This window comes from Ceratotherium simum, chromosome 11, assembly GCF_057802395.1.
Source record: "Ceratotherium simum simum isolate JZ-2026a chromosome 11, ASM5780239v1, whole genome shotgun sequence".
NCBI classification, from domain to species: Eukaryota; Metazoa; Chordata; class Mammalia; order Perissodactyla; family Rhinocerotidae; genus Ceratotherium; species Ceratotherium simum.
Window position 1 is genome coordinate 43,659,725 of NC_141910.1, and position 18,583 is coordinate 43,678,307.

At 34.6% G+C, this 18,583-nt stretch overlaps 1 protein-coding gene across 1 annotated transcript in view; it reads left to right on the top strand.

Annotated features, from left to right (window-relative positions):
• Positions 1-18,583, top strand: part of HNRNPLL (heterogeneous nuclear ribonucleoprotein L like) — a 36,776-nt gene that overhangs the window by 8,158 nt on the left and 10,035 nt on the right. The window contains exons 2-7 of the mRNA XM_087436873.1: positions 2,490-2,608; positions 6,725-6,962; positions 8,451-8,536; positions 10,226-10,322; positions 10,409-10,481; positions 14,683-14,754. Of these exons, the coding sequence (XP_087292999.1) occupies positions 2,490-2,608; positions 6,725-6,962; positions 8,451-8,536; positions 10,226-10,322; positions 10,409-10,481; positions 14,683-14,754 (685 nt within the window). The remainder of the gene's footprint in view (positions 1-2,489; positions 2,609-6,724; positions 6,963-8,450; positions 8,537-10,225; positions 10,323-10,408; positions 10,482-14,682; positions 14,755-18,583) is intronic.

An 18,583-nucleotide genomic window follows, 5' to 3' on the forward strand; every position in this document is an offset into this window, starting at 1 on the left:
TAAATATTATATAGTAATTGCCCAACTTTTTATTATGTAAAATGTTCAATTATATATGTGCTTCACCTGGATTCAGTAATTTTTAACATTTTGCCATTTAGGATTTTATCTCTATATGTGTATATCTATATTTATATACATACTTTTTTTTCCTAAACTATTTGAAACTAAATTGCAGACATCATGACAATTCATCCCTAAATATCCCAGCTTTCCTAAGAAGGATATTCTTTTCCAAGACAATAAATAATTCCATGATATAATCTAATATCCTGTCTGTATTTAAATTTCTTTAAATGTCCCTAAAATATCTTTTATAAAAGCAGTTTTTGTCTCTTATAAAATGAAGGCTCACATATTGCATTTGGTTGTTGTCTCTGTTTAGTCTTAATCTGAAATCTTCCTCCCACTATTTTTTGATACTAACTTGTTGAAGAGTCCAGGCCAGTATAGTTTTCTTTTGTACTTTTACCTTTGCCAAATGATTTCCAAGGATCAACTAAGATGACTGTTATTTCTTGCAGTTTATTATTGTCTAGTTATTTTGAGAGTAAAACTTGTTATTTATACTTTAAATGTATGCTCTAAATTAGGTTTTTAGGTATTGTGTAGAGCTCTTCTCCTGCATTATTGTCATCCAGTTTCGTTTGAGCTTAATGGTGATAATACGTATTTGGTTGTTGAGTTTCACCTAGGCAGAGAGTCTCGTTTATTAAGGTTGCTAGCAGAGTGTTGGTTTACATAGCATACAGTCAGAATGATTTGTTTCGAACTTAGTGGCATGTTATGAATATCTGTTTAACCATAGAAAAGACTCAGCGTAAACAATTCAAATGCAATCTCGAGGATTGAATTAATATTTGCAAAAGACTAAATTTATTTGTTGGACTTGACAGTAGTGTAATAGTAGTCCCATGGTTACTTTTTGTATTTAAATCACTTCTTTAAACTCTGACATAATTTTTATTGGCAGGGCACAAGACTGTTATATTTTTCTAACAGTCTTTATAATAAAGAAAAACTGATGAGTTTTTAAAATAGCCATAAAAGGATTTAATTTTCTTAAAATGATTCTTAAGTTTTAATGGTAAATATTAGTGCTTTTAGATTAGTCTGTTTGTGGGAGAAAAAAACCTTTCATTTAATAGACTTTTTTTGGTATATATATGGATTATATGTGGAAGTCATTTCTGAAGTGATGCAAGGGAGGTGCCTAGTGGCTAGTTGTTAAGTGTAGATCTTTGTCTTAATAGAACTTAAATAAGTAAATGAGAGAGCTGTTTTCATTTTCAAATTAACTTTCACATACATAGACCCTTTTAAAATAAACTTTAAGACCGTATATTTATATTTTAAAACTTCCTGTTGGGCGTACTCAAAGATACACAGTACTCCATAGAAGCCCAGGAAGGCTTGTATTTTTGAGTACTCCTTGTTTGTTAGTAAAGATGGTACTTTGTATAAATTTAAGTTGTCAACTGTACTCCTAATTGAATGACTTCAAGTTGTAGTGGGACTAGATAACCAATTAAACAGGGACAAAAAGTATATAGATCTATAATAATAGGAAAAATAAAGTATATAATCTTTATATTAAAGAAAAATTTTAAATTGGGACTTTATGTTCATTTGGACTACTTGAGATTTTGATTTTATGGAGGTAAAATGAAATTGTGAGTATAAAATATTTCCAATTTTAGCATGCTGAAATTTTTTCTGAGATCTCCTTGAAGTTGAAATAGGTAATTAAATAACTTATTTGTACTTCTTATTGAGAGAGAATGCTCCCTTTTAAGAAGTGAAAATTTTCATGCCAAACATTTTTTTTTTTTGCGAGGAAGATTAGCCCTGAGCTAACGTCTGTTGCCAATCCTTCTCTTTTTGCTGAGGAAGATTGGCCCTGGGCTAACATCCATGCCCATCTTCCTCTACTTTATATGGGTTGCCGCCACAGCATGGCTCTACAAGCAGTGAGTCCGTGTGCGCCTGGGGTCTGAACCTGTGAACCCTGGGCCGCCACAGTGGAGCATGTGCGCTTAACCACTTGCGCCACTGGGCCGGCCCCCATGCCAAACATTTAATTGATAATCTTACTCTCGGGACCCTTTGCTAACTTGTGAATTGCAATTTGGTTTGGGATTTTTTTTTTTTGTTGATGAAGATTTGCCCTGAGCTAACTTCTGTTGCCAGTCTTCCTCTTTTTGCTGAGGAAGATTCTCTCTGAGCTAACATCTGTTGCCAGTCTTCCTCTATTTTGTATGTGAGCTGCCATCACAGCATGGCCACTGATAGATGCATGGTGTAGGTCCACGCTTGGGAACCGAACCCGGGCCGCCGAAGCAGAGCACACTGAACTTAACCACTAGGCCACCGGGGCTGGCCCTGGGATTTTCTTTTAAATGTTTTCTTTTTAATGCAGAATTTAATTTACTAAAAGATGCAATTTAGACTTTGAGAGTTTTTAACCAGACGTTATTTTCTCTTGCTAGGAGACAGGTGGAAGTCATCATAAAGTTTCTGTTTCACCTGTTGTCCATGTTCGAGGACTCTGTGAATCTGTGGTGGAAGCAGACCTTGTGGAGGCTCTGGAAAAATTTGGTACAATATGGTAAGGACAGTAGGGACTTCATGCAGATTGAAAACAGCATGGTGGAACAAGCCTTGATTGCTTGCTGCAAGCCTTGGTGTTTAACCGTAGTATATATTAAGTTTGCCTATGACTGTATTTCTTTGGAACCTTTTAAGCCTATTATTTTTACCTTTCTGGGATGATGCCTAGATGTATTTTTGTGGATCCATGCTCACCTCTCACTCCCCACCTAGATTGTGTGTAAAATTGATTATTGCATCTTTCATCTGATTTCCAAATGAGTCCACGATTCCTTCTTAAACACTGCTTTAAACCAATGAGTTGATTATGCCCTTCATCTTCAGAGTTTCAAGTTGTGGTACTTTAAATACTGATTTTCGGGGTTTTTTTGGTTTATTTTGGAATATTTAGGAATTAATCGGCAACTAAAAGTGGGTAGATTAAGAGTAGGCATTATTTGCTTAGGTGAGTTCTTATGCAGATCATGAGCAGTCAGTGTTTTATCCTAGCTTGCCTTCCTTTTGTGTTGTGTTTCACTTAGGCTCCTCCTTTCTCTTCCCACAGCTGGTGTATGCTTAACAGTATCCACTAAAGTGAAAATGTAATTAGAAAAGTGAATCTGCTGCCAAAAATAGACACTCAAAAATTCTTTCTAAATTATTTTGGAGTATGCCTGGCTGTTGTTCCCTTCTTAGTATGGATAGTCTAGACTTGATTTTATTATTATTTTTTCCGTGGTGAATATGTTTGGGGTTTTTGTTATAGGCATCAGAGAACCAGACTAAGTCAAAATACATAAACAGGAGAGAAATTTCAGTATATTTGCTGAGATAGCTTGATTGTTTTAATTTTATAAAAACACTTATGTGGAGTTTTTGAGTTCTGAAAGGATGATGCATAAATAGATGGTGGGGGAGCGATCAGAGATGTCCAATAGAATGGAAATGATTGCTTCAAAGGAGTAGGAGTAGTGTTAGTTGACACCTTCCAGCATCTTTTTTATTAATTTCTTTAGTGACCTCATTGAGAGGTGGATGACTTGGCAAACCTGTTGTCCTCAACTTATGTACCAGAGAAACCACTGTTACATATTGTTTATCCTTGGAGGTGCAAATTGGGAATCCACATGAGCATAAGAAAGCCCATTTCTTGAAGTATCACTAAGATGACTGTATCACTTCTTTAGTCATTTGGAGTGGATATTGGAAATTAAGTCTGTCTTGAGAGTTATGTATTGAAGCAGACTCCTTAGACCTTATTTAGACTTGTGTGTTGGCACTGTAAGGACCTTCTAAGTGGTGCATTGTCCTGTGGAGTTATAAAGAGATAGTTTATTTTTCTTCTGTTCTTATATATATAGGGCTTTTTAAGTTATTTTCTTACAGCCAAGAAGTACAGAAGCAGTGTCAGAAACAAGTTGATGAGCAAATACAGTTGGAAACTTTAGGGAAATACTAACTATATTGATATTTTGATGTTACGTACAACTATGACCTGAATGTTGGGGATTAAAGAAATAGAACTATTTGTTTAAGTTTGTGAGTAATTTAAATTACTTTTGGGTGGCCTGTCCATTTTTAGACTCTATAGTCTTGGATACTTAGTCCACGGTAAAGTGTTCCATATATGAGTGTTATTCAGTTAATTTGCATAGTACATCATTCTGCCCTCAAGATTGGTAGTTATGTGGATAGAAAAGTTGTGAAATAATTGGAACAAATTAGTGTATAATTAAGAGATTAATTGGCATAAATATATATAATAGGAGTTTGAGTTGTATGAAATGATCTTGAATAAGAGGTGGCTGCTATTAAAGCTGAAAGAACTTTGGACAGCCTCCAATGAAGAGTAGATGTTTTGATTCAAAATGTTACGTTTATAGAACCTTTCCCTATTTATTTGTTTGTTTATTTATTTAGTGGTGAGTGTGTGTGGGATTATAAAGATTATAGAGAAACTGCTTATATTAAAAAGGTGAGTCGCCAAGTTCAATATATAGTAAGTTTAGACCTAAAAACTAGATGTATAGGAAAGAAATTCGGGAGAAACTGTAACAAGGTGTTGAGAATGGTTGTGTCAGGATAATAAAATTGCTGGGTTTTTTTGGTCTTTATTCTGTAGTGTATTCATGCATTATAAGCAAAAGAATATTTAAAAATATATACTGAGTCTTTTTTCCTCTCTTTTCCCCTCCCATTAAAGGAGAGGTAGTGATTAGCTATACCAGTTTAAAATTTTAATACAAAACTTTTGGCACCTAATTTGTGTAGTACAACTTTTGCTCTTTTCTGTTTTTATTTAAAAATTAGTAAACGTCTTTCAAGCTACAAGTTGAAAGCACTGACCCTACCATGTCTCTTAGCCTTTCTGTTTAGTTTTTCTCTCCTTGGTCTTCCAATCTTCCTCATATTAATGCTTTATAAAAAAGACTTTTAAAAAATTATGTGCTAACATTCTAATTTTCCCTTCTCTATCTTCATATGATGTCAGTTTCCTGAGTGATCTTTTTAACTTTTAAGTCTGTAACTTCTAGCTCACTTATTATGGTTATAGAAAGCAGTTTTACTATGACCAAGTCTATAATAGGCCAATAAAGAATTTATTTTTGAATTTTTATAATTTTTCTGTGTTTCCAAAGAGCCAAAGGGCATTATTAACATATTTACTTGGTAGTATCATTTAGCTATTAAACCAACTTACATTTGTACGAAGAGAATATTTATTCTTCCTTAATTTCTTTAGCATAGACCTGATTCCAGGGTTTTCTGTTTTTTTGTATGCAAGACTTTAGAACTTCAGCAAGGAGTCTGCGTTTCTAAAAGTAATGTTTCTCTACTGGGATTTATGTCTTGCATTTATACTTGGTAAATCTTTAAATCCAAGTTGTTATTGTTTCTGTATTTTCTTCTTTAATTTTGAATGATGTGGATTGGGAGAGCTAACAAGCCTCATAGACCAAGAAATATCGATTGAATACTTCTTGTATACCAGGCTCTGTTTCTAGATTCTGAGGATACAAAGATGAATGAGGCAAGGCAAGCAATTTATAATCTTGACACTACTCCTCCAAGATGTATAAATGAGGAAGCTGAAATTCGTAAGAAATTACATAATTTGCTAGGCTACAAAAGTGGTCTGTTTGTTATTAATAAGAAACCATTGGCCAATTTTTAAAGTGTAGTGGTAGGTCCTGGATGGCTGATTGAGAAGCAGTGCTGTCACTGAGTGCCTGATTTGATGTTATTTCATTGGCCTTCTGCTATTATGAAAACCATGTTAATTGTATTTTAAAATATTTTTAAGGTCCTTGTTTCTGTGAATAGAGGACGTGTTTCCCCTGTTGTGATGCATGTGCTCTTATTTCTCTCTTTTCTCCTTTCCTTCATTTCTTTATTTTTCATTTCATGTGTTAGAATATATTTCCCCCACAAAGGGTATACAATGAAAAGTAAATACTTTACCCTCTTGCCCATAGGCAACTGTGATTACTATATTCTAGTCAATCATCTTTTCATGGATTCTTTAATATTGAAAAATATTTTGGAGGAGATTATTTGTATGAAATTTGGTTGGTTTGCAGTTGCTTCTATTTATCTTTTGGTTCTCTGTTTTTAGTAAGATAAATGAAAGTATAGTCAATTCTTAGTTACTAATGTGGGTACTTATTTATTTGGAAAATTCAATAGAGGTAGTATTTCTGTTGTTAGGGGTCCCATCTGCTAACCTTCTGTTGAGTTTTATCTCTGTTGGTTTTTGTATTTAGATATTTTCTAGTCCTGCTTGGGAGTGGCAGCCTGAGGAATAAAGTGGGTGGTGTCATTAGTAACTAACAACAAGGAATCGTGGTTGAGGAGGGCATGAGGTGGAACTAACAACAAAGAATTGTGCTTGAGAAGGGCATGAGGTGGATAAACTTTCAATCACAGGAGGTTAAGCTTTCAAATAGGCACCATCTACCTGGTATACCACAATTTATTTGGATGATTTAAAAGAGTTGACTAACATTGGATATAAATAGTAAAGAATACTAGTCTGTATGATTTGACACATTTTTTTAAAGTCTACTTGATTGAGAACAAATAATGTTAATTGAACTTACTGTATTTGGGTATTCCCTCCCAATCTCCCTTTCAGCTATGTGATGATGATGCCATTTAAACGGCAAGCTCTAGTGGAATTTGAGAACATAGATAGTGCCAAAGAATGTGTGACGTTTGCCGCAGATGAACCCGTGTACATTGCTGGTCAACAGGCTTTTTTCAACTATTCTACAAGCAAAAGAATCACTCGGCCAGGAAATACTGATGATCCATCAGGAGGCAACAAAGTTCTTCTGCTATCAATTCAGAATCCTCTTTATCCAATTACAGTGGTATGTATAGTAATATTACAAACTAAAATAAAAGTGGTTTTGGAATTTGCCTCTAGAGTGACTAACCCATAGTTTTCTTCACTGCCATCTAGATATTTGAAAATAATGTAGTTTTTTTAGAATTATTAAAATTAATCTTAATTTTGCCTATGAAGTTTAGTGAATAAAGAAATGGTGAGCACTGAAGCTAAAAAGGTCAGAAACATAGTTGTCATAATTAAATAAGCACATTTAGAAAATTTTATTATTTAGCATCAGTGTTAACTCTGTTTCTGATAATAAAGGACTAGACAGCCTTGTTGGAAATCATCCAAGAAATCTCTCTCACTCATATGCCAGTACATGTATTAAGAGCATCTACTAGGTAATGACAGAATCCCATAGTACAGTAAGATGCATATATCATTATAAGCTGTTTTGAGATAGCTTACTAAAAACCTGCCTGATTTATCCTTGCTTCTTCACCCTTTAAAAAAGTGATATTAGTAGAATTTTAAAAAGGATTCATGTCCTGAACCAATTGGGTTTTCTACTTCATAATCACATGTTGTTTCATAATAAGCGAGTGACAAGGACAGTTGGTTTTTGTAATGAACAGAATATCACAGTAAGGGAAGCTTTAATGAGTATGATTTCTAGTAAGGGTATGTGGTGATGTGACATAAACTTAAAATAAAGCAGAAGTTTAATTTAAACTTTAAATTTAATTTAAACTTTAAATTTAATTTGACATTATGTATCTATTTACTTTTGTAATATTTATAGACTTATTAACAGTATTAATATATTTATAGTATTTGGTGTTTTGGGAAAAAGAATATAACTAATCTATTATAAGTTCTCTGATTTGTTTATTGTTGTATCCCTAATACCTAATGGTGTGGCTGTATAATTAGGTGCTCCAGAAATTTCTTGAACGTTGAAGAATTGTTAGTAAGTGGGTATTTAGGTTCTCTCTTAGATGATACAGGCATCTTGTTCTATGACATCTAACACCGTATAAATGATCTTCCCTGAGTCTTTTCTCTATAGCCATTGTCCCTTGAAAAATAAATAGTGAAATGTTCTCCTGCTACCCCTTAATAAATATTTATTACTATAATTCGTGTTGATATTATTAAATATTTCAGAGTCACATTTGGAAAAAGATAAATTAATTGATTACAGTTTTGGTTTATTAATTGTGTATTGTCAGAGATTGTTTTAGGTACCTGTTAAGAAAATAAAAATTGAGGATTCATTTAGGAGGTAAAATAGATGATAGTGCTAGTCAGATGTTTCATTGGAACGTCTCTAATGTGGGTATATTGTGTATGTGAGGAAGTAACTTTAGATTTATTAAAGTGTAACAATTTTAAAAAGTTTAATTAGTAATTGATAGAAATGACATCTTGACAGTTGTTTTTTTTTAGTGAAACAAAACAGTGTAGCTTTAATGTTTTTCCGAATATAAAATGTGAAGAAATCTTTTCTTTCTTTCTTTCATAGGATGTTTTATATACTGTATGCAACCCTGTTGGAAAAGTGCAACGTATTGTTATATTCAAGAGAAATGGGATACAAGCAATGGTTGAATATCCTTTATTTGTAGATTTTTTTATTGATGTGTATGAATGCTATGTAATATAGATCTTATTTTTTCCTGCTTAATCAATCATTTCTGGACAGATGGTGTTTATTCCCCCTCGCCTCTCCCCCAAAAATCTACTTGTCATAGGTTTATTTTTGTGTTTATTTTTCTTTTGTGAGGAAGATCAGCCCTGACCTAACATCCGTGCCAATCCTCCTCTTTTTGCTGAGGAAGACCAGCTCTGAGCTAACATCTATTGCCAATCCTCCTCCTTTTTTTTTTTTTCCACCGAAGCCCCAGTAGATAGTTGTATGTCATAGTTGCACATCCTTCTAGTTGCTGTACGTGGGACGCGGCCTCAGCATGGCTGGAGAAGCGGTGCGTCGGTTCGCGCCCAGGATCCGAACCCGGGCCGCCAGCAGCGGGGCGCGCACTTAACCGATAAGCCATGGGGCCGGCCCATGTCATAGGTTTAAAAAAGGAAACTTCGGTACCCATAGAGAATTTTACTATTTATGATAAGAATGCTACTGTAAAACAGTCCATTGCTTCATCTTAACAGTGTGCTTTGCCTTTTTAATGGGGAAGAAATAACACTATTTGATAATATATACACTTGTACCTTTTTGAAATTTATCCCAAATGGACTTTTCTGAATCTCTCCTTAAAATAGGTAGTTTGGAAGTACCAAAACTTTAGTCAATAGAACCTTTCTTACCTTTCTTTATTGAAATCTTTTAAATGGTCATGATTTATGTAAGAACTACTTCTCTATGTTAAATTTGTTATACATTGAGTAAAAAGGGCATATTGTAAAATAGTATATATAGTACAAGCCCGTTTAAAAAAATAATTATTAAAAGAAAAACCCTAACCTATGTGTACATGTGTATGCATAGAAAAAGGTAAGGATACACAGCAAAGTCTTAACAGTGCTTAGTTATGATAGACAAGATGTTTTTGCTTTTTTTTTTTTAATTACTTTTGTGGTTTGATTTTTTTTTTAAACAATTAAGACTTAAGTGATTTTTTTTAAAATTTTTATTTATTTATTTTTCCCCCAAAGCCCCAATAGATAGTTGTATGCCACAGTTGCACATCCTTCTAGTTGCTGTATGTGGGACGCGGCCTCAACATGGCCGGAGAAGTGGTGCGGTGGTGCGCGCCTGGGATCCGAACCCGGGCCGCCAGCAGCGGAGCGCGCGCACTTAACCGCTAAGCCACGGGGCCGGCCCTTAAGTGATTTTTTTAAAACCAATACAATCAAGATAGTTAAGTGATTATAAAACCCTGTCTTCTCAGAAATATATAAAAATCAAATATTTGTTTTATATTATTTTAGTTTTTTTGTAATGTTCTTCCTACTTTAAGAGTAAAATATTTCCTGTTTCAAGATAGCAAGCTGTCCTTTGCTAGGGAATGGGACCATGCTCCATTCTTCTTCTCTCCCTAAATTTATAAAGTACTTCTGATGTCTTAGATTAATGTAGAGAGTTTGGTTGTATTATGTTTTCTTTGGTACCCTTGATCTTAAAAATAAATTCTCCTACTAAAATTCATCTAGAAATTTTATTTGGTAAAACATTTCCAGAAGTGAGAGAATTATTTCTTGCTATTTTCAGTCTTTTTCTTAGGGAGTGAATAATGATTAAATATTGGATGCCTTAAACCAAATTTCCTTAATAGAGCTTATGTTTGAATCAGTCCTTTGTGCCCAGAAAGCTAAAGCAGCACTCAATGGAGCAGATATATATGCTGGATGTTGCACACTAAAAATCGAATATGCAAGGGTAAATATTTTTTTCAACATTTCACCAAAGAAATATTTATGCTTTGGATATACAATTTGAACTTACTTTCTTTTTAATCTTAACAGCCAACTCGTCTAAATGTTATTAGGAATGACAATGACAGTTGGGACTACACTAAACCATATTTGGGAAGACGAGGTAAGTATTTTATGCATTTTAGAATGTACTTAACATTTGCTGACAAATTTTTACATGCAATTAGATTCCTTTTTCCTGAGATGAGCTAGTTCATTCAATTGAAAACCTTGTTGGTGAATGCTTTTGTTGCAAAAGGCAATGTAATGCTGGAAAATAACCTTGAACAGTAGTGCCCCCTACTGGTATGTACTAAGTTATTTATATTTAGTTCAACAAGGAGCCCACACATACAGGCACGCCCGCAGTTCAAGGACTTGCATTTCTCCAAGCAGCTCTCTCTCTTTGGAGGAGAGGAAACTGATTCAGAATATTCCTTACAAACTGCAGACTTGCACACTGCTTCTCTATGGAAAGGACTTTTCCCCCAAGCTGGACAAGGCATTAAGAAGGATAGAGGACTCCAGCAGGCTGACTCTACACTTCATCATGCACAACATCGGCATCAGCAAAAAGCCCTCTGAAAAACTCAGACTTGCAATTCACCTTGACTGCATACTGCATGCACCATCACCCCAAGTTTTTAAAGGAGGACACTTAACAGTACTTCAGACTTGCATGGGATGAACACCATGATAGACTGTGCCCATTTATTCAAGTTGTATGTATATATTGGTCTGATTTCCCTTAAGGTTTCAGTTGTAGCTTTTAAAGCTTTACACTAACGGATACTAGACTTTATCTACAATGTTGTAAATCTTAATGCCCATTACTGTAACTGTTTGCAGCTTAGATTCAAATTGTTAATTGGCAAATAACCAGGGCCAGTTTATCTACAGGTCTTGGGAATTGATAATGCTCAACCAGTTCACACAGATATTAAAGATAAAAGGATTAGAAAGGTGCACACTTGCTGCACTTAAATTTACTTTTTTTTCCCTCAATCGTGGACATTAAATAGAATAAAATAATAATGAAAAGGTGCATTCTATGTAAAAGATGATTTTCTATGTGGTTTTATTTTTGTAAAGTGGCTGTTTATAAGTTGTCACTTTTTGTAACAATTTAAGGTTATCACTCATGTTAATTTGTGTAACTAGAAATTTTGACATTTCAAATGTAGGTGAAAGTAACATGTCTGTTCAAGGTAGAATATATTTAAACTTGATAAATCTGAAAATAAGAGCATTTCATTTGAGATGCATTTTCACCTATAATTTACAAATGCTGGATTTCATGAGCGTAGATTTGACTGAAAATTGTTTAACTGTGTGGCAATTCTGGAATAGTATACAAATTAAAATGTGGATCTTGTAAAAACAAGGGGGCTGCAGTATTGGTTACATCTCAACTACAATATCAGTGTTTGAACCATGTGTTGGAAAAACTCACTGAGATGAGTATGTAAAAGTCAATAAACCAGGAAAAATTTTTATGGCATCCAAGTTATTTTGGGAAGTAGGGACTCTATACTGCACGTACTCTTGCCAAAAGAAAAAATAAAAGACAATGCGATGATCCTTTGCATGTCCACATATTTAGGACTTTTGGATCTGTGGCCTGTTTAATTCTCAATTCCCAGGAAATCATCTTGCGTTATGCATGGGGTTGCAAACAGTTTTGTCTTGTAATGCAGCTTTGGCTGGACCCCACATTTTTTACTACTCACAGAAATCTGCTTGGCATAGGCTTGGTGCAGTTGAATACAGTATTAGAAAACAAAGCCTTAGTACTCAAACAACAGAACAGTGGTTGATGAGAAATCTCTTACTTCTGTCAAATTACAGTCAGTTATTGAATACTCAGGTTTTTTTTACTCATTTGACATAGTGAGTTTTGCCTACATTTTTCTTAATGTCTCTGAAAATGTTTATAGATAAGCTTATTTTAATAGTGTTTACATCTATTCTTTTAAAAGGTCTAAAGTTTACACAAAGCTAGCTTAGATTAGTTTTTCGTACAAGGAATTACAGTCAGAAAAGTTTAGAAATGTGTAAGGTAGGTATTTATATAGTGAAATATAATTGAAGAAAGTAAAACAGAATTTTAGTTGTTTATGTTTTCAGGGGAAAAGAAGTCTTATTTTCTAATTCTTTGCAGATAGAGATTTGTCTGGCAAGACTATAGCAGTTTACATTTTTGTTTTTGTAGTGACTTCAGCTTCCACTCAAGTTGATGTTGAATTGTAACTTTGTCTACCAAAAAAAAGAATTTTTACAAGTCCTTTTCAGCCCAAATTACATTTTAGTGCAGAAGAGTCTTAGTCTGGACTCCAGAGAATCCCTCCAGAAATCTTAAACAAAACTTGTGTATATGTGTATGTTTTGGGGGAGAAGGTTCATAGCTTCCATCAGATTTCAGATGAATCCATGAAAGGTTACAAACCACTATTTTTAGACTGATATAGTCAGCGTTTGACTCTTCCGCACACTTTTTCTGTTTTATGTGACCTTATATTAGGTAATGAATGCTTCAAATAAAGATAATTATTAATAATGAGAATGTTTGGCTGAAAGATTCCTTGGAGATCGTCTAATGCTTTCATTTTCTGAATGAAGATTATTTCTGTGATTATTCAGCGAATTAGTGGTTAAGCTGGAATCTTCTGATTCCCAATCCAGTGCTCTCTCCTTTATAGCACACAGTTAACTGTTTCAGTAAAAATGAACCATGGAGATGTTATGGTAGTTTTTGTTTACGATTCCTAGATCAGATAAGGAATTATATTTAGTGTTTGGTGTCATGCTTTAGCAGAGGAACATTAGAATGGATTAGCAGACTGGATTGATTCAAGAGAAGTAAGACTTAAATGATGATACTGGAAGCCATGTAACAGAAAGAAGGAACTGTGAACATTTAGACTGGAGAAGAAATGACTTTGGGGAAATGGAGGGAGGATCATAATAGCTTTTAAGCATTTGAAAGGGTTTTTGGAGAAAGACTGTCTGTGAGGCCCCAAACGGGATAGAATATGGGTAGAAGACCAATTTCTATACAGTATAAAAATTAATTTTCTCATGATTTAGGACTAACTGAAAATGTAAGGGAAAGTAGCGAGTACCTTGTTACTGGTATTGGGTGAGCAGAGGCTAGATGGTCCTAATTGATAGAGATGATGTAAAGAGAATTTGTATACTGAATCAAAGTTGAACTAGATGACCTCCTAGGTCTCTTTCAATGCTATGATAACTTGTAATAGGTCATTAAAATGATACTTCTAGACTGAAGTGAAAATTAAAGTATTTCTCATCTCCCATAAACTTCATTTGTTTAGGTGACTAAGGATTTTGTAGAAAGCCTCTTTCTTTGAATTTTCAAAGATTAGAATGACCAGACTCTTAAGATACATTAAAATATCTTACTAGATGCTATAATTTGGTCAGCAAACTTTCTATAAGTATTATACAGTGATTTCTAAAATTTACTAACCAACATTGGAAGTGCTATTTTAGAAACTTACATGTCATTTTTTTATTGATGTCTCAAATTAGATTTGGGAAAATTGGCATGCCTTCCCTGAAAATGTAGCTAGAATAAAAATTTTCCTTTAGGAGTATTGTAGTATTCTCATCCAATAATGTAGCCCCCTTGGTTAGCTTTATCTTGGCATATTTAAACTTTGGGGGGTGCTCATAGTCCCGCCTGGTGTTAAGATCTATAGACAATGACCAATCCATGATATGATATGGGCCAGTGATGTGCAAATTTCCAGCTCTCAAGTCAGTAGGTGTTTGTAAATATGTGTATATACATACAAAATACTCTGTGTTTACTGATTGTGAAACCATGTAATACAGGTTGTTGTTGGCTTATGCTGAACTTCTTGAAAGAAGCCCACTTTGAAAATGTGTTGCTGTTGAAGCTAATAGTATGATTCAGGTACTGTCTTTCAAAAGTACTGCACTTACGGCTTGTTTTAAAGACATGTATTGGTAAAAACTTCTGTACAGTGTCAAACTAGCATTGTGTACATTCATTTTTCTGAAAAGTATCCATTCTTTCCTTAAATATGAAAGTGTGATTGTATTTGGCATTTGCCAAAAAGATATTTTCAAGTTAAGTGGAATTTGTTAGATAGAATTACTTTTTTAAACTTTTGGTGTTTGTATTTAAATTGGATATGAATGGATGTTTAAAGATAACCAGGAATCATATTTCTTTTATGAATTGTAATAGATGTTTTGAATGGGTGTTTTCCCATGTGAGAATTCTGTTAAGTACTGCGGTCAAAATTGTTAAAACCATGTTTCTACTTTTGTGTCAGATAGAGGAAAGGGTCGCCAGAGACAAGCCATTTTGGGAGAACACCCTTCTTCGTTTAGACATGATGGCTATGGTAAGTTTGTCAAGGCAGAGGAAGGTTGTATAGACGAACTATTAGAATTGTTGCATTTTTGATGAAGAATGGCACATATCTTGTTTCTATTTTTCCTGCTCACTTGACTTGGTTTATATGGGATCAGTCCCTTATAATGTACTCCCAAGGAGTTGTCTAAAACCCTTTGTTTTCTTAGGATGTTGATATACCATATAATCCTTGAGATAAATGAGAACTGTTGGTTGGGGATTGAAAACGGTTTTTTTTAATTATATTTTGTTTTGTTTTGATTTTGATTAGTAATGGGTTCTGGTCTGTTAGAGGACCAAAAAGAAGTATTATTACTCAGTAAGTGTATTTTCTTCCATTCTAGCAATTATGAGCAAAGAGGAATTTTGAGTAATAAAGGCAGAAAGAATGGGGTATTTGTTGAAAAAGGAAACATGTTTCTGGTTAGATCCTTGAGTCTTTTAGCTCTACTGTTGGTATTTCTGCTTTGATTAAATTTGTTTGTATTTCAGTTTTAATATCTGCTATGTTGATAAGTTCAGATTATGAAACGTAGAATAATAATCTTTCCCAGGAAAAAGTTAGGTATCAGACTATTCTCTTTGTGAGTAGATATTAAGAATTACTGTTGATAACTTGTAACTGGTTATACGTTTTGTGTTTTTAAATATTTTTTAGTTTTTAGCAGTAGTTATTGACCCTACCTATTCTGTGGTTTAAAGTTGAAGTGCAATGCTATTAGAAGTGGTAGAAAATAGAAATTGCTATATTGTACTCTTGAGATTTATCATCGAAAAGCCCCAATGTTGCATATTGTCAGAAATGTTTTCAAATTGCCTACATGTTTGATGACCATTCTTGACTGTTTTTTAGCGTATTCCCTAGTGTCGTTTTTTTGAACTCCAGGAGTTTATTACTTGTGTGTGTGTGTGTGTGTGTGTGTATGTGTGTGTGTATTCCAGTTTCTATGGTAGTTTATATGGCAGAAGAGATTGAGACAATCTCTAGGTTAAATCAAAACAGTCAGTGTGGTGCAGAATGAAAATCTTACTCCAGTCATTTTATTGAGTGTGTTCTTTGATCATTTTTCTTAGTTTTTTCTTTAACAGAGTAAATATTAAATATAGTCTTGTGGGTAGTTCTGGTCCTGGAGTAAGGAAACACTTTTTAGGAGCCCACTGTGCTTTGCACAATGGAAGGTTACAAAAGAATTGCTAATCACAAATTTGTAGTGTAGTTATGGAGTATATAAATGTGTCATGCAGTCAGCTGAAGGCTAAAATTTGGTTAAATGTTTTGCCAAAAGGGGGCTAGAAAAATCTATGAAAGCATAAATGAAGGACAGAACTCTACTGTAGTAGTGTTGACACAGATTGTTTTCTCAGAATGAGTTTTCAGGTTCTCCTTCCTTTATAAAATATATTTTACTGAAAAAATTGTAAACAAAAATGTTATATGCCCTAGAATAACTTTCTATTTTTTAAAAGCCTATTGGGAAATTCTCTGTCAGTTTCATTCCCTAATTTATTTATAGTGTGTTTGTGTGTGTAAATTTTAAATTGTAAGCTTACTTAAAGAGAGGTGCAAAATTCTTTGGAGTGACAGTTCTTAAATAGGGATCATTCATGCTCTGGAGAGTCCTGAGAAGGAATGGTTGTGGTAGGGTTGTGTAGGAGTGTTCATTCTGAGCTATATCCACTGAAACATTTAACTCTGAGGATAATTTGTTTTACTTTCTTAGGGAAGTAAGTAGAATATGGTATAGGAGGAGAGAGAGAGAGGAATAAAAAGAGGTAGAGAAGAGAAGTAAGATGAGGAAATTGGGGAAAAAGCAAAGAAGTTAGGAGTGGATGCTAGTGATATTGAACCTTTTTACAAATCCTGCAAATCATAGGTCTGTCTCTTTAGATCAGCAGTGCAGCAAAACAGATTTATTCGCATTTTGGTGTCATTACAGGAGGCTTTTCTTTATGATGGTATGTGAGAAAGAGGGAATAGAGAAGGTTTAATTATTTAATTAGATTAACTTTATTCATTAGTTTATATTAACAGTTTAAATCTCTGCTTTCAGAATTCTTTGAATCTTTTAATTTGGGAAGCCCAGCCCTGTGAGATGAACTGGTAGAAGCCCTCATACTTGAAAAGTGGCAAAAATGAATGTATAGGTTTATTTGCTGTGAGCCTAAGAAAAGTTTATATATTAATTGCTAGCATCTTTGGATATGGTTCCTGGACCAAGGATTTTTTTTGTGTGTGTGTGTGTGTGTGAGGAAGATCAGCCCTGAGCTAATATCCATGCCAGTCCTCCTTTTTGCTGAGGAAGACTGGCCCTGAGCTAACATCTGTGCCCATCTTCCTCCACTTTGTATGGGACGCCGCCACAGCATGGCCTGACAAGCGGTACATCAGTGCACGCCCGGGATCCGAACCCGGGCCGCCAGCAGCGGACCATGCGCACTTAACTGCTACGCCACCGGGCCGGCCCCTGGACCAAGGATTTTAAATTATCAAAAATGGGAAATGCCTTTGAAATGTTAATAATGCCATTTATGTAGCATTTTTCCACATAAGTGAATTTTTTAAATACTTGAAGCATTAATTTTTTAAGCACCAAAACTTTTTGCATGAACTATTTAGTATAGAAAGCTTTTTTTATTTTTTTTATTTTTTTTAATTTTTTTAATTTTTTTTTATTGATGTTTTAATGGTTTCTAACATTGTGAAATTTTGGGTTGTACATTTTTGTTTGTCCATCACCATATATATGACTCCCTTCACCCCTTGTGCCCACCCCCCCCCCCCCCCCCCCCCCCCCCCCCCCCCCCCCCCCCCCCGCCCCCCCCCCCTCTGCCCCTGGTAACCACAGTCCAGTTTTCTCTGTCCATGTGTTGGTTTATATTCCACATATGAGTGAGATCATACAGTGTTTGTCTTTCTCTTTCTGGCTTATTTCACTTAACATAATACGCTCCAGGCCCATCCATGTTGTTGCAAATGGGACGATTTTGTCTTTTTTTATGGCTGAGTAGTATTCCATTATATATATATACCACATTTTCTTAATCCAGTCATCAGTCGAGGGACACTTAGGTTGCTTCTACTTCTTGGCTATGGTGAATAATGCTGCAATGAACATAGGGGTGCATAAGCCTCTTTGGATTGTTAATTTCAGGTTCGGTGGATAGATTCCCAGTAATGGGATGGCTGGGTCATAGGGCATCTCTATTTTTAAGTCTTTGAGGAATCTCCATACCGTTTTCCATAGAGGCTGCACCAGTTTGCATTCCCACCAGCTGTGTATGAGGGTTCCTGTTTCTCCACATCCTCTCCAACACTTGTTGTTTTTTGTCTTGGTGATTATAGCCATTCTAAGGGGCGTGAGGTGGTATCTTAGTGTTGTTTTGATTTGCATTTCCCTGATGATTAGTGATGTTGAACATCTTTTCATGTGCCTATTGGCCATCTGTATATCTTCTTTGGAGAAGTGTCTGTTCATTTCCTCTGCCCATTTTTTGATCGGGTGGTTTGTTTTTTTGTTGTTCAGTTGTGTGAGTTCTTTATATATTATGGAGATCAACCCCTTGTCAGATGTATGTTTTGCAAATATTCTCTCCCAGCTGGTGGGTTGTCTGTTCATCAAAAGACTTATATCTTTTCTTATCTTCTTAAACAATATAGGTTAACAGTTTAAATAGTGTAGGTAATATAATTTAATTGTGATGGCTCAAGGTCATAATTACAAACATCAGTTATTCTTTTGCACTGAATTCGGCTGTTACCTATGGCAGTGGACCTCAAAGTTTTTGGACCTTGGCCAATTTAAGCAGAGAGGAAGTTG